Source organism: Marmota marmota, unplaced genomic scaffold (genome assembly GCF_001458135.2).
Source record: "Marmota marmota marmota unplaced genomic scaffold, marMar, whole genome shotgun sequence".
NCBI lineage: Eukaryota > Metazoa > Chordata > Mammalia > Rodentia > Sciuridae > Marmota > Marmota marmota.
Genome location: NW_026003318.1, coordinates 556,716 through 578,193, shown reverse-complemented (window position 1 = coordinate 578,193; position 21,478 = coordinate 556,716). Strand labels below are relative to the sequence as shown.

General features: G+C 40.8%; 1 protein-coding gene across 3 annotated transcripts in view; it reads left to right on the top strand.

Moving 5' to 3' along the window:
• LOC107160365 (zinc finger protein 14-like) overlaps positions 1 to 20,026 on the top strand; it is a 24,566-nt gene extending 4,540 nt beyond the window's left edge. Inside the window, exons 2-5 of one of the 3 annotated variants that reach the window (XM_048797505.1) lie at positions 14,357 to 14,483; positions 14,736 to 14,796; positions 15,337 to 16,691; positions 16,776 to 20,026. In XM_048797505.1, coding sequence (XP_048653462.1) covers positions 14,357 to 14,483; positions 14,736 to 14,796; positions 15,337 to 16,691; positions 16,776 to 17,248 — 2,016 coding nt within the window. In that variant the 3' untranslated portion in view covers positions 17,249 to 20,026. Of the gene's footprint in view, positions 1 to 14,356; positions 14,484 to 14,735; positions 14,797 to 15,336 lie in introns of all 3 variants that reach the window. The other 2 variants (XM_048797504.1, XM_015507043.2) reach the window with 2 other exon arrangements.
• The last annotated feature ends 1,452 nt before the right edge of the window (positions 20,027 to 21,478 follow it).

Here is a 21,478-nt window from a genome sequence, read left to right as displayed (position 1 = left end):
AGCCCAGCTTTATAGCCCAGAAAGTTACACAAAGGGGGGTTACAGATAACAGAACTCTGACAAGCATCACACTAATGGTAGTTTACATTTTTTTTGCTGGCCCCAACATCAGAATTTATGAGGACCATTAGAGCCTCAGAGAGGGTCATTGTCTGGCCAGGGAAGGCCAAGATTTGTGAGGCGTCACTAAAGTTTCAGAGAGGGCTGCTGTCTGGTCAGAGAGCCAGGCATGGGTGAGTTCAAGGCATGGGCAGGCATTCCAAGCAGGTTCAGAATTTGCAGTAATTTATAGTAAAGCCGAAATTATCTTTTCATGGCTTTGTGGCGAGATGCCCAATTTTAAGAAAAGATCAGGTTGGGTCTATCAGTTACCTAGGCAACAGGTTGGAGTAGGGGCAAGTTCTTGATAAGATCCCTCAGGGGACAGTCTCCAACCTCTCAGACTAACTTAAAATTGGATACCTTGACCCCACCTGGCTTCAATGTCAGAATTGAGCTGTTGAACAAGTAGTTTAAGAGAATGTATTGATGTTCAGCAGATTCACACTGTAGGTGTCAGAAGGGGTTTCAGGGAAAAGGCCTTAGTGGCCAGGACCCTCATGTTCCTGCTGGTGGGTACTTGGGTGAAAGTGAGAACTAGAAGTCCTACATAAGGAACATTCTACTCTAGGGAGAGGAGAGCACAGTGACCTTCCAGAACCAAATGTCCTAGCTGCACAGGTTCCCTCATTCCTAGGAGGAGCCACCTGGGCTGCATCCACTGTGAGAGTGGTTTCCAAGCTTGGGAATGTGTTTAGCCAACAATTGGGGTTCCTGGTGAACTGTGGGAGACAGGCTGCTTCCCTGAGCCAGTCCTATGGTTTCTTTGTTATGCTCGAATTCGGGATCCCCAAAAGACCACCAGAGACCTAAGATCGATGTAAGCAGCAAAGAGGTTTTTATTGTGAGCTAGCTTGGTCCTCCGCGCGCACACAGCAACTGGTGACGCTGAGAGGCTCTGAGCCCAGGGTTTGCAGCAATTTTATACACTCTTTGGAGAAGGCAGGGACCCCCACATACATCATAGCATCTCTTAGTAAATCACACACCGTGGAAAATCAAATAACAACTCTAAAACATGATTAGCACATTCACTGGCAGGAACAAGTTGGGTAGGGGTGATTGGTTACTACAAGAGGGGGTTTCATTTGAACTGATTGGTTTAAGCCAAGAGGGGTGTTCTGTGCTAAACTACATTCTTTCCCAACACGTTATCAACCACCATAAACTACTGGGAGGGTCATCTGGCATCCCAGGTGTTTCCCTGTCTCATGCTGATTGGTGGCTGCTAGAGGGTTGCTATGGGTCCCACCTAGCCTGACTGAGTCAGGGACACCTGGCACAGCAGATCTCTCCTGTTATTTGTAGATAAACAACTTAGCAGGGTGGGAATGTGCCTAGGAGTGCTCTGTAGGTCTATCCAAGGACAAAGGTCATGTCCCTTTCTTGGACAGGCTTTGCTCTGAGGTAGAGGCTGGTTTTTCATCTTCTGTCACATCTGGCTGCCATACAATTCCAATTTGCCCCCAAGTACATAGAATTTCATTCCTTGATTGAATATGAATTTTTTAAAAATATTTTTTAAATGTCAATGGACCTTTATTTTATTTCTTTATATGCAGTGCTGAGTACCTCACACATGCTAGGCAAGCACTTGACCACTGAGCCACAACCCCAGCCCCTGAATATAAAATTTTTATGTTTTTGGTTAATACTTAAGTGGATAGAGTGTGATATAAAGAACAAAGAGTTCTTGAAGTTTTTTTATTTGTACCTGTTTCTGTTTACTTCCTTGTGGCTACACATACTGCTTTTTACGAAATACCATGAGCATTTTTTTGTGTCCCCATGTTCATAGGAAAGATGTTCAGTCATTTTCTTATGATGAATTCACTTATGAGGTTATTTCTGTTTTAATATCCTGCATGTTAATTCAATTTGTTTCTGAAATGTGCAGACATTTCCCCTGAAGTAGAGCAGCCTTTTTGTACCCTAATTTTTTTATTCCTATATTAGCTGTAATGCACAGAACTTTTTAAAAATAATATTTATTTTTTAGTTTCAGGGAGACACAATATATTTTATGTGGTGCTGAGGATTGAAATCAGTGCCTCATGCATGCTAGGCCATGCTGTACCACTGAGCCCCAACCGCCCCACCCTATTATAGTTTGATGGAGCTGTCTCATTCTTAATAGACTCGAGTTTTTTCCTTTGGACTTTATTTTTTAACATAAGAAAATCTATAGGACAAGTGTTTGTTGGGCTCCCAGAAGTAAATCCTTAGGTGTCCCCTCCTGGCCACCTGGGACTGAGCCTTTCTGGGAACATATTTCAGCAGTCAGAGTCTGGCTCCCATTTTGGGACCCTGCTTACAGCTCTCCAAGTGGGTGTGTTTTTTTTTGTTTTTTTTTTGTATCAGGGATTGAACTCGGGTCTCTCCACCACTGAGCCATATCCCCAGCCTTAGTTTGTATTTTATTCAGAGACAGGGTCTCACTGAGTTGCTTAGTAGCTCCCTTTTGCTGAGACAGTCTTTGAGCTCGCAATCCTCCTGACTCAGCTACCCTAGCTACTGAGATTACAGGCATGTACCCCCACACACAGCTTACAAATGTTTTTTTTTTTTTTTTCCTGAACCATGGGTGAAGCAGGCTTCTTACCTGACTGGGTTCAAGTATTTGTTTTTCTTTCTCTTTAATTCCTTTTATTGTCATATAATTAGTTTTTTATGAACTTAATAATTGTATTTCCTTTTTATCTTTTTATTTTATTGGCTGGAAATGGGTTGACTGAGAAGTAAAGTGTGTGGAAGCCTTGGCATTGCAGCACTGGTTTCTTCCCAAGTGTTGGATGCCTGTCTCCCTCCTTTCCAGTCTGGCCTGTCCTGGTACCCACCTCTCAGGTCAGGATCAGCTGCCTTGGAACAAGGAGTGTGTAATTCCTCACCTTGCTTGTAACTGTGCCCAGGCAGAAAATGCAGGAAAGGCCTCCTGAGAGCAGGAAGACAATAGGACCTGCTTGAGAAAACCAGGACTCAGCTTTGCCTAAGTGGAAATGTCCCCTGGTGGGACTGGTCCCCTTGCAGGGAGGAAACCCTGCCTGAAAAGGGCTTTTGCTTACTACCTGGCTTCCCACTATCCTTCTGGCCTCATTTATCCGGGAGTCTGATACATCTCCTGTCACTCAGCGCCCGAGGGTGTGCATATGTAGGCTGGGTTGTGCAGGGGTCTTGTGGAGCCCTGGGCAAGCAGCAGGCAGCTGGTGAGAGGGGGAGCCTTCCACAGTCTCAGAGGCCTTCATCTCTCACCCTGTGCAGCTCAGAATCCATCTCCAGGTCTGTGTCTTCTCTGTTGTGTGAGGCCCAAGTGGCTCTGGCTCAGGTCTGTCTCCCCGTGACCTGCAGCTGCTATGAGGTCCACAGGAAGGAAGTCAGGACTCCCCAGAAGGCAGGAAATGATGAGTGTGTGGGGCCAGGACTGCTCTGGGAGGTGGGCTGGTTAGAACTGGGGGAACCAGCTGTGGCTGGACTCTGAACACCCACTGTCAGCTCCAGAGTCAGCCAGCCCAGACCTGAGTCAGATGCTTCTACTGCTCCCTTCTTGGTGCCTTCAGGCCATGGTGTGGGCTGGTGCAGGTGGGTTCCCCTTGTGCTTCCTGGTCTACCCCTATTTTGGCAGAACCCTCTCTGCCCAGCTGGACCCCAGCCCTAGGCCCTCTGTGTGCAGTGAAGGCAGAGGGGGATCCTGACTCTGGTCTAGGGCTGCTATGTGGAGGATGCTGGTCTGAGGTGTCCTTGTTCCTCCTTCTCCCCATGAGTCACCTTGCTTCCCCCCAACAGCCCCTTACCATTCCTGCCCTGTACTCACATTTCCAGACTCCCCCTCCCCCTCCAGTTCACTGCATTATCCGCTCTTTGCTCCTCACACTGCATTCACTGGGCACAGCCTCAGAGATTTGTTTTCTGTGTGTGAATTTGCCATGTGATGAGAGCAGAGGACAGTCAGATGGAACTCCACTGTTAAAAGACTTTGTGCCTCTGTTACTTTACTTTCTCCATGCATAAAACTTTATCAGAATAATTTGTGCAGAGGTTTCCTTTGAAAACCTCACAGGATTCCATATCCTCAGCCACTGGCCTGTCCTTTTTTGGGGGTGCCCCAAGTACCCACAGGTTACCCTTTGTCCTTCAGGTTGTAGGTGATTTGAGGCCCTGGGTCAGCTCCTCCTAGAGGACATCCTGAGCTGTGGGGTGCACCCTTTAAGGAGATCAGCTGGGGGCATTGGGACTGAGAAATCTCTAGGAATAGGCCTCATCTAGACAGCTACCTCCTAGGGACACTGTACTGTCTCTTCCAGGCCCTGTTCCCATTTCTTGGAGACAGGAGGACAGTCAGCCTGTGGATGCTGGTGCTGACAGGCCAGGTCAGAAGTAATTCCTGCCTCGTGCATTCTCTCATGTTTTGAAGGAGCAAAAACTCCAGAGCATAAGAACCATCCACCCAGTGCACTGGTGTGCAACCCTGACCAGCCTCACAGGCTGGAGTCATGGTCTAGGTCTCTTGGGCGGTGATTGTGGAGTATTTCATTGAGCAGGACCAGGTGGGAGGAGGATGCCCAGCTTATAGGAACCTTACCTGCCCCTTCAGCTTAACATCTATGTTTCCTCAGCTCCAGCTCTTTCTGTGTTCATGACTTTGAAATGACCTGCTCCCTTATTAGATATCCAGTTTTCCTCAAATGTGAAATGTATTTATTCAGAGCTAAGCAAGGTAAAATATTTAAAAAGTAGATTTCAAAAGAAGATATATATATTTTTTTCATTTAATAAGAATTCTTATTTGCCTTTCTGCTTCCTCTGAGCATGGGAAGAAAGTTTCTGTGAGCTAACTTTTTTTTTTTTAATTTTGATTTCAGATGAAGTTACATGTACTAGCTTCAAAAATGCTACTAGAGAAAAGAGGAAAATAAATGTCATTGTGGGCTAGGAATATACCTCAGTATGTAGTGTGTTTGCCTCACATGTACAGGCTGTGGGTTCAATTCACAGCACCACAAAAGGAAAAGAAAAAAAGGGGGTTACATGTCCACAAAAGGTGTGGTAGGGAAATTTGGACTCCAAGGATTCATGAGAATATTGGTTCCCTTGTATAATGAAGAACTTGTGACAGTGGATAACCCTTTTTTGCTTCCTGTTTTCTGAACTTGGAAGATTACCACTACATTTCATGGGACAAACATGACAATTGACACAAATAACAAAAAATGTTTATTTGCTTCAAACCTGACTTAGTGTTATGGAAGTTGTTATTAAGTGACATCTCTTTTGTCTGAACAGAGCAGGTTTTCATGAGATTACTAATAATCCTTCAGCATCTTTCATGATTTCATCTAATTCCAGTTTCCTTCCAGATGCCCCTTCCTAATGCTGTCCCACTGGGAGTTCATCTTTCACCTTGTGAATCTTGGGGTTGAAATAGACCTTCAGTCTATAATACTACCTGATGGTGTTCTCTACAAGGTGTTGGAGACTCCTGGACATTTTGGCTACTCTTAGGTATTTGGCTACTATTTCTACTTGCAGAAGTAGTTTTGATGTTCTTCAAAAAAGGAGTCCTGCTCTTAGATTTCACAGAATTTAAGACATGAAGCTAGAGAAACAATTAAGCTACCTCTCCACAATTTGATCAAACTGCATGCAATTCACTTCCCTTTTTTTTCATTATTGCTTATTTCCAATATTTCCTGGGTGCCGAGTTCAGCCATTTTTGGTCCAGGCAGGTTCCCTGGCTTGGCTGCCAGAAACTGTTCCATTGCAGTATGTCATTTCTATGCCTTCAGGAATGAATTGGAAGTGTTACCTGCTTCCTTTTAGAGGGGATTAAGGACAGTTTTCATTTCCTCCTTAGTGTGGTGCAGAATCCACCATGATACCCCTGGGCCATGCCTTTCCTCTGATGATCCTTAGTATCACTTTATTAGCCTGTCTATGTTGTGTGCTCCTCCTTGTGTGTGAGTTGTAGTAGATTGTTTGTGTCCAGGAGTTGGTCTAGTGCATCTGAGTTCTCAAATTGTACTCTGGTAGTTATTCATAACATTCCTGTATTTTTTTTTTTAAGTTTCTAGGATGAATAATGGTGTCTCTCATTTCTTCTAAGTATCATCTCCTTTTTCTTAACTTAGCTGTGGTTTATCCATTTAAGGATGTCCATGAAGAACCTGCTTTTGATTTTGAATCTCTACTGATTTCCTAATCACAGTTTCATTGATGTCTTTAATTATATGCTAGCGTCAGATGTAGGTTCTCCTTGGTCTTCATTCTTTAGTTCCAAAGTGGCAATGAATGATTTTTTAAAATTTATCAAAGTTACATTTATTAAATAATTTTTGTTTATGGATATAAGCCAAACATTTTTTTTCTTTTTTTTTAACTTCACAATTTATTTCATTTTATTTATTTTTATATTTATATGTGACAGCAGAATGCATTACATTTCTTATACATATCACAATTTTTCATATCTCTGGTTGTATACAAAGTATCTTCACACTAATTCGTGCCTTCATACATGTACTTTGGAAAATAATGTCCATTACATTCCATCATCATTTCTAACCCCATGCCTCCTCCCTTACCCTCCCAGCTCCTGCTCTATATAGAGTTTGTCTATTCTTCCCATGCTCCCTCCCTATCCTGCTATGAATCATCCTCCTTACATCAGAGAAAACATTTGGCATTTGGCTTTTTGGGGTTGGCTAACTTAGCATTATCTTCTCTAACTTCATCCATTTACCTACAAATGCTATGATATTATTCTCTTTTATTGCTGAGTAATATTCCATTGTGTATATATGCCACATTTTTTAATTGATTTATCTATTGAAGGGAATCTAGGGTATTATCAAAATGACTGTACTACCAAAAGCACTATACAGATTTAATGCAATTCTGATCAAAATACCAATGACATTACTCATAGAAATAGAAAAAGCAGTCATGAAATTCATCTGGAAATTCATCAGAATAGCTAAAGCAATCCTTAGCAGGAAGAGTGAAGCAGGTGGCATCACTATACCAGACCTTAAACTATACTATAGAGCAATAGTAACAAAAACAGCATGCTATTGGCACCAAAATAGACTGGTAGACCAATGGTACAAAATAGAGGACATAGAGATAAACCCACAAAATTACAATCCTCTTATATTAGACAAAGCTGCCAAAAACATGCATTGGAAAAAAGATAGCCTCTTCAACAAATGGTGGTGGAAAAACTGGAAACCCCTGTCTCTCACCCTGCACAAAACTCAACTCAAAATGGATCAAGGACTTTAGGATTAAAACCATAGACTCTGTATGTAATAGAAGAAAAAGTATGCCCTGATCTCCATCATGTGAGATTAGGCCTCAGCTTCCTAATTAGGACTCCTTAGGTGCAAGAATTAAAATTAAGAATCAATAAATGGGATGGACTCAAAGTAAAAAGTTTCTTTCAGCAAAACAAAGAATTTGAAGGGAATAGAGAGCTTACATCTTGGGAGCAAATCTTTACCCCTCACACATCAGATAGAGCACTAATCTCTAGGGTATATAAAGAACTCAAAAAGCTAAGCACCAAATACACAATAACCCAATCAATAAATGGGCCAAGGAACTGAACACACACTTCACAGAAGATGATATACAGTCAGTCAACAAATATATGAAAAAATGTTCATCATTGCTAGCAATTAGAGAAATGCAAATCAAAACTACTCTAAGATTTCATCTCACTCCAGTCAGAATGGCACCTTTTATGAATATAAGCAACAATAAGTGTTGGTGATGATGTGGGGAAAAAGGTACACTCACACACCACTGCAAATTGATACAGCCAATATGGAAAGCAGTATGGAGATTCCTTGGAAATCTGGGAATGGAACCACCATTTGACCCAGCTATACCTCTCCTCTGTCTATACCCAAAGGACTTTAAAACAGTATACTACAGCGACACAGCCACATCAATGTTTATAGCAGCACAATTCATAATAGCTAAACTGTGGAATCAACCTAGATGCCCTTCAATACATAAATGGTTTTATTTCTTATTTTCTTTTATTTATTTATTTAATAATATAGATTTTTGTGTGTGTGTGTGTGTGTGCTGGGAATTGAACCAAGGGCCTTATACACATGAGGTAAGCATTCTACCAACTGAGCTATATCCCTACCCTTATTTTTTATTTTCTAATGTGAGTGTTCACTCCCTTTAAATCTCCCCTAAGCCCTACCTGTGCTCTGTTTCACAAAGTTTTCTAAGATGCAGTTTCAGTTCTTTTCCTTTGAAATATTCAGACTGATCCTGAGACACCCTTGACCCGTGTGCTGTTTAGAACTTTGGGATTTGATCTGCAGATATCTGGAGGTCGCCCAGCTGTGTTTCTGTTACTGACGCCATGGTAATTCCGGTGTTCCTGGTGCCATGTTGGGATTTGGTAGCCTTCTGCCCTAATGCCTGTCGTGGCTGAAGGTGGCTAGTTGTGGAGACTTCCCTGTGATGTTGAAGGATGTGTGCTGGGCCGCTGTTGGCTAAGTGCCCTAGAGGTATACCTGATGTCCCTGTGGTGGGTGTGCTGTTGAGCTAGACTGACACCACGTCAGGTCTTCTGTGTGCTCCAGCTGTCAATTGCCACTGACTCCCCCTGTCACTAGATTCTCCCCCGCCCCATCTCCCCCATCCTCCCCAGCCCATCCCCGCCCCCCCGATCCTTGTGAGTCTCTCAGTTGTTCATCAGGTGTTTTGACCTGTGGTAGGTCATGCATCTTAAACATTCAGGCAGTTGGTTTAAGTCTTGTTAGTGAGTCTAGTGTCTATGTTTTCTCAGTAGTGGATTAACTCAAGCATTTTTTTTCCCATTGATGAGATGTTCTTTGCTCTTTATGTGTATTCCTTATTTTGTTGTTTTTGCAAAGTGGGTATTTGAATATTACATTCCTCTGAAATCAGTTTTTCCCTCTATTCAGAGTTTGCTCTTGTTTGTTGAAGACTGTGGCCATTGTGTATAGTGACTTTCCAGAGTATTTTTGGAGACAGTAGTTTAGTTGCTCAGTGTACTCAGAGGGTCTCTCTTAGCTTTTGTTGAGCCTAAGTTTTGATGGAGTTCCATGAGGAAATAGCTGGAAAGAAAACAGAAGAATAACAAGAGCTCATCTTCTTTTTCTGTGGACATTTGTGCTGGAGCTGCTGCTTTAACACATGGTCGTTCTGTTTAAAACCACTTCAGCCTCAGTTCTCTGCAGACCTGAGCCTTGAGGGCAGCCAGTGCTGGGCATGTAGGTCTTGGTCCTCTCTGAAAGGTTTCTGTTTGGCATGGGTGGGCTTCCTCAGTTCCCTGGTATACCTGGGTGCTGGTGAACACTCACTTTTTAAAAATTTTTCCTGTAATAGGGATTGAATCAAGGGATACTCTACTACTGAGCTACATCCCCAGGTCTTTTTATTTTTTTATTTTGAGTCAGGTTCTCACTGGTAGCCCAGGGTAGAGTGCAAAGTGTGATCCTCCCACCTCAGCCTCCTAAATCCCTGGGATTTGAGCCATGCACCACTGAGCCCACCTGAATACTCTGTTTTTTTTTTGTTTTTTTTTTTTCAAACCACAGATTGAACCTCGTGGTGCTGAACCACTGAGCCACATCCCCAGCTCTGTTTTATTTTTTGGAGACAAGTTCCCTCTAAATTGTTTAGGAACTTGCTGAGTTCTAAGGCTTGTTTTGAACTTGTGATTCTCCTACATGAGCCTCCCAAGTCACTGGGATTGGACCTGTGTGCTAACATACCCAGCCTTAATATGCCAATTTCTGAGAATATATTTTATTTTACTTTTTTCTCTCACACTTTATATTGTATTTTTTCATTTAAACATTTAACCAGATGTAGGATTTTGTTTTTTTTAAAACATGTTTAAGCATTTTCCACTAATTTACTACACCAGTTGTCTTTTGATGAGGCAAAACTGTGAGAAGCTTGTTACAGACTTTCAGATCACACTAGGTCCTCTGTGATGTGTAAATGCAATAATTCACAGATAAGTCCTTCCCTGTTCCCTCTGTAGTCAGTGAACAGAGCCCTACTCTGGGTGCTCAGGTTGCTGTATTATATATTATTATGTATGTATTATGCATATATGTTTTGTATTGCGTATTATTTTTTCTATTTTGGAGGGGTTCCATTGTAAATGAACTTTTCTCTTAATTGCATTTCAGTATTTCCTTTCATATATATAGAAGTTGATTTTTTTATTACTAATTGATTTTTATTGAGTTTTGTGTCTTTTTCACTGCTGACCTTGGGCACACATTTTCCTATTGGGTACTTCCAGGTTTTGAACACCACTTGTCCTGCTGCTATAAACTTTGAAGTTCAGGATTTCATGTGTACCTTCATTGTGGACTCATTTGGGTTTCAACTTTGGGAAATGGCTTGGGGACCAGGAGCCACTGCTGTGACATATGAAGTGGAGATGGTCACTTCAGCATTTGAAAGTTGAGTGGTCATGGCCCTGTGAGGAGGTTTGTGTGAGGCCTATGTGTATTTGTGTGTGTCTTAGAGCCTCACAACTTCTTAAGTATTGATTTCCCCCTATGTAGCAGGCTTTCGGTAGGTGTTGCGGCGAAGATGCCCCATCAAATGCCCCTGTCCGTTTGCAGTAAACTCTAGTGAGCAGGAATCCAGAAATACAAGTCAAATTCTCACTGTCAAGTGGATTCTATTGATGGGGAGAGAGGTGGTGACAGTTGCAGAGGCTCCACTGTCTTCTCCCATCTTGTTGCCTGTGGTTGCTGCCTCTGCAGGTGAGTAAATCTGAGTCTGTGTTGCCTGCATCCACCTGTATCTTCTTGGTAGAGTCCTTGATTTTGCCTCAATGTTTGGGGCTATGTGAGCTAGCTCTGAGGTCTGGAATACTGTGATTTTCTTCCTGGTTTCCCTGGTAGCACCCCTCTTGCTCTTGTCTATAATTGACTTGTTTTTGTTATCATGGAGACAGCCTTTCATCCTTAGCATAGCCTCAGGGTTTGTAGATCCCCCTGGCTTTTCAGAGTGTTACATTCTTTTCCAGGTGCTTGTTTATGTTGTGAAGATGGCTTGAGCTTTGTCATCTGCTTTTTCTTCATTCTTTCAGGTATCAACACCTCCAGATGCGTGATGCAGTTCCTTGGAGTGCCATTTCATTCTGATGATGGTGTCCAATGAAGGACAACATTTTTACTTTCAAGTGTTGATTCACTTTTAAGTTGCACGTGTGGATGAGGTGCAGAGAGGTAGTTGCACACCTGTTCCAGTGTGCCATGATCAGATCAGGGCATTAGCTCTTCCATTTCCTAATATTTTTTATTTTTCTGTGTCTCTGGACTGCTCCCTCAGCTGTATTATGAAATACAGATTGACGTGCTGTGTCCTGTGGTCACCTATGTTCTGGAGGGCAATACTGCTGGCCCCTCTGGAGAATATTCTGGTACCTGATACTCAGCTTCTTTCTCCAGTCCCTCCCTGTCCTGTCTCACCTCTCTTTTTTGTCTCTGGTGACTACTCCCTCGTACTTTATGTGAAATCAACTTGCTACTTCCCCGTGTGAGTGATAAAACACAGTGTGTCCCTCTCTGCCTGCTTTATTTCACTTAGTATGGTATTCATAGTTCCAGTCTCATTTCTCTAAATGACAGGACTGAAAACTATTTTTGGTGAAATCAAATTTTATCTATTATTCTCATGATTGATGTTAATGGTATTATATCCCAGATACCATTCCCATATTCAGTATTGTGAGACGTGTGCTCTACGTTTTCTTATAGGAAGTGTGAGGTTCACATTTTACTTCAGGACTTTGGTCCACGTGGATTTCTTGTATGCATGTGTTGTGAGGGGAGAGTCGGACTTTAGGTGTTAACATGAACATCCAGTTTCCCTGCCCATTTGTTACCCAGAGGTCCTGGACCCCTAGCCTGACCCTGAGGAATATCATTTTCTTCTGTGTGTCAACACTGGCCTGGGTCCCTTAATATCCTCCATTGCTGTGTGTGTCTGCCTTTAATAGTATAGTTTGAGTGGGTTTTGAAATCAGGAAATGTGATGCTTGTCACTTTATTTTTCTTCTTCCATTTTTGAGTTTCTTGCAATTTCATGTGAACATTAGAATGATACTTCTTATTTTATATAAAAATTGCACTGGTGCTTAGCACAGTGGCACATACCTGCAGTCCCAAAGGCTTGAGAGGCTGAGGCAGAAGGATCACAAATTCAAAGCTAAAAGTCTCCAAAAGTGAGTTGCTAATTTGAAAGTGATTGAACTGACTTTATGGTTAATATTTGGGTAGATGTACAATTCCTTGTGCTCACAAACACCAAATATTTTTACTTGTATCATTTTTTTTTTCAGAAGTATTTTGTACTTTTTATAGTAAGATATTGCAGATAATTTCTAAAACATTTTTATGCAGCTTTCTCCTTCTGTTCCTATTCCTGGCTCTTTTTCATTTTAGTCGTGCATTTATTCATCTCATTACATGCCCTGGCATGTAATTGCAGGTTTATCCCACACTTATTTTTGTCTTTTAATTCCCCCGCCCTTTTTTTCCATACTGGGGATTGAACTCCGGTGCACTTGAGCACTGAGCCACATCCCCAGCCCTATTTTTTTTTTTTAAACTGAGGATTGAACCCGGTGGTGCTCAACCACTGAACCACATCCCAAGCCCTATTTTGTATTTTATTTTAGACAGGGTGATACTGAGTTGCTTAGCACCTCACTTTTGTTGAGGCTAGCATTGAACTCAAAATCCTCCTGCCTCAGCCTCCCAAGCCCCTGGGATTACAGGTGTGCACCACTGCGCCCAGCTCCCAGCCTATTTTTAACTTATCTTTTAAATTGCATGTGAATGTGTTCACTTCTCCATAATACCTTCTATGCCATTATTCAATTTTCCATGTGAATTTCAAGCTACTGAAAATTTTCTCTTCTCTTGGTCTATCTCTTTGTTCTTCTCCATGCTAATACTATGCTGAGTCCAATAGTATAATTTAAATTTTCTTCATTTATAGTCAGGTGTCACTTATACATTCTGGAAGTGTGTTTTTAGGCTGGCTTACCATTGCACAAACACCATAGTGTATTCACAGTCCTAGAAGTAATGACATGTTAAATACCATGGCTCTATGGTGTCAGTGCTCCCTAGGCTACAACCCTGCACAGCATTTACTTGACAAGGTACCAAATTTAGCATGCATTAGATTTGTTTGTACCACTATCACTACAAACACATTAGTAATCATTTTACTGCAGTTAACCATGTATATGTAAGCCATAATTAACCAAAAATGTCTTTGACCAAAACATTGTTATGAGGCACATGAGTGTGTATCATATTAACCAACAGTCTGCTATCTAGAACATATTGATAGATGTTACAGGTTTCTTAATTCTTATTATACCTGGACAAGTATGTTGATTAATGGGAATTTTGTTTGATAAATGTCAGAAAAGGTATTTGACACTCATCTCATTGTATTTTGATATTAATTGGAAGATATTATCAAGTTGTTTATTACTAATTGTTTTTGTTTATTATTTGGTTAAATTTTATTTGGAGTGAAGCACCTGCATATTCAACTTGTTCTCTTAGTGTAATCACAAAGGATGAGCTCAATCCATGGTTACCAAGTTGTGACCACATCAATGCAATATCTACTCTTAGAGTCTTCTCTTAAAGCGTTCTTTTTCTTTTCTTTTTTGAGGTGTGGGGGTACTTTGATTCTTTAGGCTCTAACATAAGAGTGGGACAAAATAACAGGATTTCAAATGTAAAACGAATGTTTAGTAAATACCATGTTGTTTACATACTCTCAATCACTATGACTCAGTGTAAATGGTTAGTTTGGTGAAATCATCTTAAATCTTTAGCTTCACCTACCAACTAAAGTACAACTTTTTCAGCAGGGATTTCCAAGTATAGGTCTGGTCAGGAGGTCTAATATTAGTGCTCTTCTGCACATTACATGAGAACCCTACAAAGACATTAGAGGTGACACAGGGCCATATCTTGCTCTCTGGACTTTACAATGAGATGGGTGTTTTGCTCTGCTGATGATTTTCTGGATAGTTCAAGTCTTATTTTGGAATTACTCTTTTTGAAGCAGTGAAGACAGAGAGTACAAGTTTTAATGACCAAATCATGGAATAAATATTTGGAGACCACAGAAACATATTCTCACATGTTGAGAATACAGCCCTCATGTTGTCAGTCTCTCTTGGTCTGCACTACATTTTTCTGGCATATTTTAGAATTCAGTGACCTTTGAGGATGTGGCTGTGAACTTCACTCAGGAGGAGTGGGCTTTGCTGGATCCTTCCCAGAAGAATCTCTACAGAGATGTGATGCAGGAAGTCCTTAGAAACCTGGCTTCTATAGGTAAGCATGATGTTTCATTACTAATTGAAAGACAGAGCACCTGGGAGTTTTTTGCCCTCCTGTATTTGGAATATAGAAAGGGAGTACTTGGAGAATAAATTGGGCCTAACATCAATTCACTGTGCAGCTTAAATACCAAAATTCTTTTTTTCCCCTTTTTTCATCTCTTTTTATTAGTGCACTAGTGTCCAAATTTTTAATCCCATTCATTCTAAAGTCATTCATAATGATTGTTTTGGGTCTACATTTTAGGAGACAAATGGGAGGACCACAATGTTGAAGATCAGAACACATATCCTGGGATAAATCTAAGGTAATTTGTACTTACAAGAGGAAACAGAGTGCCTTGAGGGAAATCTAGCATGTCCTATAATTTTACAAACAAGAAAATAAACATGATATGAATTATGTTTATTTTTTCACCAAATATGAATTGTAATGTAAGATACATGTTTATTGTTTTTAAAATAATGGATTTGTTGATAGTACTAACAAACTGCATTCATGATACCACTGTTTAAGTAGTAGCTATGGATTGTAAAGTAATCATGATATTGACTTTCATATGGTTTAGACATGCCAGAAAACCAGTATTTTCACTGATCTTAATAATTGTGTAAGTCCAGTGCCTATTAATAAATGCAAAATTACAGAGCCAACCATAAATTGTGCTTGTAATTTTTTAACAGAAGTCATGTAGTAGGCTCTGGAAAAAATTTAAATTGTATTCAGTGTGGAAAAACTTTCAGTGAGATTCCAAATCTAGTCTTAAAAGGACATTCCTGGTAGAAAGTCCATGTGAAAGCAGTACATGTGGACAGGTCTTCATATATCATTTTTTTTTTCTTAATAGGCCCATCGTATCTCACTCTGCAAACAAACCATATGAAAATGAAGAGTATGTAGGGAAGCTGCATGAATGTAAATGGATCAGAAAATCTTTCATTTCTCTCACAAAAGCTCAAAGACATACTGGAGAGATGGCTCATACATGGAAACGACATAGTAAAGCCTTCATTAACCTTAAAGTACACAAACAAACTCATACAGGAAAGAAGCCCTATCAATGTAAACAATGTGGAAAAACTTTTACTACTTACTCTTGCCTTCATATACATGAACGAACTCATACTGGAAAGAAGCCCTATGAATGTAAACAATGTGGGAAAGCCTTCACTCAGTCCAGTCATCTTCACTCACATGAACAAACCCATATTGGAAAGAAGCCCTGTGAGTGTAAACAATGTGGAAAAGCCTTTTGTAGTTCCTCTTACCTTCAAATACATAAACGAACTCATACTGGAGAGAGGCCCTATGAATGTAAAATATGCGGAAAAGCCTTTGCTTCAACCAGTCACCTTCACTCACATGAAGGAACTCATACCAGAAAGAAGCCCTATGAATGTAAACAATGTGGGAAACCCTACACTAGGTCCTCTTACCTTCATAAGCATGAACGAACTCATACTGGAGAGAAGCCCTATGAATGTAAACAATGTGGGAAAGTCTTTCCCTGGTCCTCTTACCTTCAAATACATGAACGAACTCATACTGGAGAGAAGCCCTATGAATGTAAACAATGTGGAAAAGCCTTCACTACGTCGTCTAACCTTCAAATTCATAATCGAATTCACACTGGAGAGAAGCCCTATCAATGTAAGCAGTGTGGCAAAGCCTTCACTCAGTCCAATCAACTTCACTCACATGAACAAACCCATACTGGAAAGAAGCCCTATGAGTGTAAACAATGTGGAAAAGCCTTCAGTTGTTCCTCTTACCTTCAAATACATAAACGTACTCATACTGGAGAGAGGCCCTATGAATGTAAAATATGTGGAAAAGCCTTTGCTTCATCCAGTCACCTTCACTCACATGAACGAAGTCATACAGGAAAGAAGCCCTATGAGTGTAAACAATGTGGGAAAGCCTACACTAGGTCCTCTTACCTTCATATACATGAACGAATTCATACTGGAGAGAAGCCCTATGAATGTAAACAATGTGGAAAAGCCTTTACTACAACATCTAACCTTCAAATACATAATCGAATTCACACTGGAGAGAAGCCCTATGAATGTAAGCAGTGTGGCAAAGCATTCGCTCAGTCCATTCAACTTCACTCACATGAACATACTCATACTGGAAAGAAGCCCTATGAGTGTAAACAATGTGGAAAAGCCTTTTTTAGTTCCTCTTACCTTCAAATACATAAACGAACTCATACTGGAGAGAAGCCCTATCAATGTAAGCAGTGTGGAAAAGCCTTCATTGCTTCCCTTTACCTTCAGGTACATGAACGAACTCATACTGGAGAGAAGCCCTATGAGTGTGAACAATGTGGAAAAGCCTTTGCTTCCTCCAGTGACCTTCACTCACATGAACGAACTCATACAGGAAAAAAACCCTACGAATGTAAACAATGCGGGAAAGCCTTCACTAGGTCCTCTTACCTTCAAATACATCAACGAACTCATACTGGAGAGAAGCCTTATGAATGTAAACAATGTGGAAAAGCCTTTACTACAACATCTAACCTTCAAATGCATAATCGAATTCACACTGGAGAGAAGCCCTATGAATGTAAGCAGTGTGGCAAAGCATTTGCTCAGTCCATTCAACTTCACATACATGCACATACTCATACTGGAAAGAAGCCCTATGAATGTAAACAATGTGGGAAAGCCTTCACTAGGTCCTCTTCCCTTCAAACACATAAAGGAACTCATGCTAGAGAGAAGCCCAATGAACATAAGCAATGTGGTTAACCTTCACTTAGTCCAGTCTCCTTTACTTACATGAATAAACTCATACTGGGAATAAGCCCTTTCACTACTTCATCTTACTTTCAAAAACATAAATGAACTTATACTAGAGACAAGCCCTATGATTGTAAGCTGTGTGGGAAAGCCTTTGCTAATTCATGTAGCCTTCAAATACATGATTGAACTCATAATGGACATAAGTTTTGTTGTGCTTTGGATTTGAGGTTTTCACTAAAATGTTAAATGTGAAACAATGCAAGAAGTTTCAGAGGAGGAATGATTTTCTCATGAGAGTCTTAAACCAATCAGTCCATTAATCCCCTGACAGGGATTCACTGAGTGGTAGGGAGTGGCTGGAGGAGGTGGGAATTGGCAAGGCTTTGGAGTATATATTTGTATCTGGCCAGTGAAGACCTCTCACTCTGCTTCCTGATCATCATGTGAGCTTCTTTCCTTTGTCACACTCTTCCATCATGATGTTCTTCTGCCTTACCTCAAGCCTTTGAGGAATGGAGACTGCTGTCTGAATTGACCCCTTAAATAAACTTTTCCTGCCCTACAATTGTACTGGTTGATTCTTTTAATCATAGCGTGAAAAAGATGACTAAAACAAATTTGTACCAAGAGTGAGGTCATTGTTGTTAGAAACCTGATGATATATTTCATAAGCATTTGCAGCATTTTGGAATAGGATGGAGGAATTTTGAGATCTTTAGCAGTTCAAGCTGGAAATTGTATAGGTTGTTGTAAGGGGAGCTTAATGGCCGGTAATGGTGGGAGCTCAATAAGACTGTGGACAGTGAAGACAGGGCTCAAGTGTGTTTAGAGGAAAAGGATGACACTACTGGTGATTGGACTAGAGGTCATTCCTGTTATGCTCTGGCTAAGAAGTTGTCTGCATTTTACCCATGTCATGAGTCTTTCGGTGAGGCTCCTTTTAAAAGTGATGGACTTCTTAATCTGGCATAAGAAATTTCTATGTAGCATAGCTGTCTGGTTGTGGCATGGATATTGCTGGCAGCTTTTAGCCAAATTTATTGTAGTAAGGAGCAGAAAGCAGAACAGAAAGATTTGGAAAATTTGGACTTGAACAAAACAGGGACTAAGAAAGTTGCAGTTGTTAAAGACATTACTGCCACTAAAGAAATGCTAAAGAGTGCCCATAGACAACAAGAAAGATGGCCTGAGGGCGTCTCAGGAGCTGGCAAGACCACACCCTTCTCATGAAGCTCTAGGGAATAATAGTGAAAATTCTCTTGAGACCATTGGGGCACCCTTCTTACACAAAGGGCCATAGGAAGTTTCTTCCCCATGCTCAGCCACCCAGACACTCACAGGCTGCTGCAGCCAGGGTCTCTGGAGGTTTGGCTACTGCTTAAGATGGTAACAGACTTTGGCATCAACTATGTAGTGTTCTCTTGACACAAATGCAGGATGCTTCAGTTAGGGATTCAGGGAGGCTTCATGAAGATTTCAAATATCTGGTAGGCCAGGCAAAGTGCATCAGGGTCAGAGTCCCTGTGGGCCTCCCCTGAGAATTAAAAATGTGGAAATGTGAGGAGGAAGCTAAAGGTGAAGTGAAGAACCCAGAGATTAAAAAATGCCAGTAACATGGGACATAGTCATAGGAAAGCAGCAGGCATTGAGCAGAGACAAGCCAACACAAAGGCCACTTGGGCTGCATCCACCAAGGCCATAGGGCTAGAGCTACACAAGCTTTTGAAGAGAACATCACAGTGCCTCCTGCCTCAAATGCCAGATGTGGAGCTACAGGACCTGTTTGCCCAGCTGGATTTTGGTGTCAGTTTGATCCTATCCCTTCATTCTATGCTCCAATTTCTGTAAATTAAAATGTTTATTGTGTACCGAAATTTTCTAAAAGTAAAGCTCAGGGGTTTTTTGTTGTTTTTGTTTACAGTTGTTACTGTCTTCAATTGAATATTTCACAGTGATCGGCCATTCTGGTGTTTGTTTGCATTTTTGTTTTTCACTTTTGAGATAGGGTGTGGCTAAGTTTCTCAGGCTGCATTAGCATATTGCTAAGTGTCTAAGGCTGGCTTTCAACCTCTGATTCTCAGGCCTTAGCCTCCCAAGGTGCTGGAATTACAGGTGTGTGCCACCACACCTGGCTTCAATTCTGTTTTAATCAGATATTTTAAACCTGTTTCAACATCTTTGGCAGGCTTCCCCAGGATCAAAGTTTTAAATTAAATTTCTTCAAACTGAAGGTAAATTTTGGACATTTCAAAGAACCCCAGAACTTTTCAGATGTTTATATTACAAAAAGGAGATATTAAGCTCCTCAGGCTAATTTGCTAAGTTGCAATGTATGGCAACATTGTCAAATGACACAGTAATTCTAAATTCTATCAATGTTATATTGGTATGAATGTCAATGTGATTATGTTAGAGAGTAAATGGAATTTATAGCTGTCCTGATATGATGCCGTCGATCACAATTTGGGTCATCTTAAAATGCTATCTGAAATAACTGAATTTTTCAATTAGTAAAATTTCATGTGATTTTAACCATTTATTTTCTAAGTCATTGTTATCAGTAAACAATGACTATTTTGATTTTTCTCTGAAGATATGCAGTTGGATTACTGGAAATAAATGACTGACAAGTACCCTTCAATACAGTTTTCTGATTATTTTAAGACCTTGGAGCAGTTAGACCTTCCATCTGGGACCCTAGTTAGTGCTCATGAGGAAATTGCTGGAGGTGGTTTTCATTCTAATTGTTAAATAATAAAATTTTATTTCTGAGTTCCTCTGTGACCTACTGTTCAATGTCTTTTTTTTTGTGTGTGTGTGGTTTGGATCTGGAATGAAAGTGTGGTCTCAGTGCAGCAGGGCTGTGGTTGGGGGTCTTTCACAATTGCCTGGGTCATGAGGGCTCTAACTTCATCAGTGGTTTAATCCCCTGATGGCTGAACAGGCCACAGGAAGTGGGATCTAGTTGAGGGAGTAGGTCACTTCCTGTCTGTCTCTGCTTTCCTACTGACTGGAGCTCAGCAGTGTGCCTTCACTGTGTCCTTCTGCCATTCTCTTTTTGCTTGGAGCTAGCCAGCTATGGACGGAACTTGATTTGATTGTGGTCAGAAAAGATATAAATATGATTTCAAGGTGTTTGTTAAGACTTGTCTATGGCTTAATACATATTCTAGAGAAAGTTTCATGCAGTGATGAACAGAAGTTGAATTTTACAGCTGTTGGGTATAATATTTTTGTAAAAGATGGTTTGTAATATACTTTGATATTTCTTTGTTCCTGTTTTTTGTCTAAGCAATTTGTTTATTAATGAAAAAGTGGGCTGTTAAGTTCCCCGCTAGGACCATACTGGATCTTGTAATTGTGGTAGTTGTTGTTTGATAGAATGGTGTGCACATAGAAAGTCAGGAGCGCAGTGTCTTTCTGCTGAAGAGTTCCCTCCCTCTGCATACTGACCTTCCATATCTCTTTACACTTCTGGTCTCTAAGCCTGTCCAATTGGATGGAAGAGAAGCTGTTCCTGCTGCTCTGCTTTCTGTGGTGTGGGTACCTCTCTCCACTTTGGCACTGTCTCTGTAGCAGTTGAAGTCAATTTCTCGTAGGCAGCATGTTGTATCGTGGTTTGTATCCATTCTACCAGTCTTTTTAAAAAAAAAAATTTTTTTTTTTAAATTGTAGATGGACACAGTCCCTTTATTTTACACTCATTTTCATGTAGGCTGAGGATTGAACCCAGTGCCTCACACATGCTAGGCAAGCGCTCCACCACGGAGCCACAGCCCCAGCCCTTCAACTAGTCTGTCTTTTAATTAACAGATTTAGCCCTTTTACTTTCACAATTATTCTTGACAGTTAAGAAGTCTTTCCTTTCATTTTATTGTTTTTAAAAATTTTTCTCTGAATATCTACCTTTCTAGTGGGATGTATATTTTCCCATGCTTTTTTAATATTGTTACTGGGGTTTCAATTCAGGGTACTCGACCACTGAGCCACAACCCCAACCCTATTTTTTATTTTATTTATAGAGACAGGGTCTTACTGAGTTGCTTAGTGCCTCACTAAATTGCCTCACTAAATTGAACTCCCAATCCTGCTCCCTCAGCCTCCTAAGCTGCTGGATTACAGGTGTGCTCCACAACACCCAGTGGGTCCGCATGCTTTCTTGATAATAGTCACTTTTCTTGTACTTCTGTAGGTATGACTCCCTTAAGTGTCTTTTATAAGACTGGTGTTGTCAAA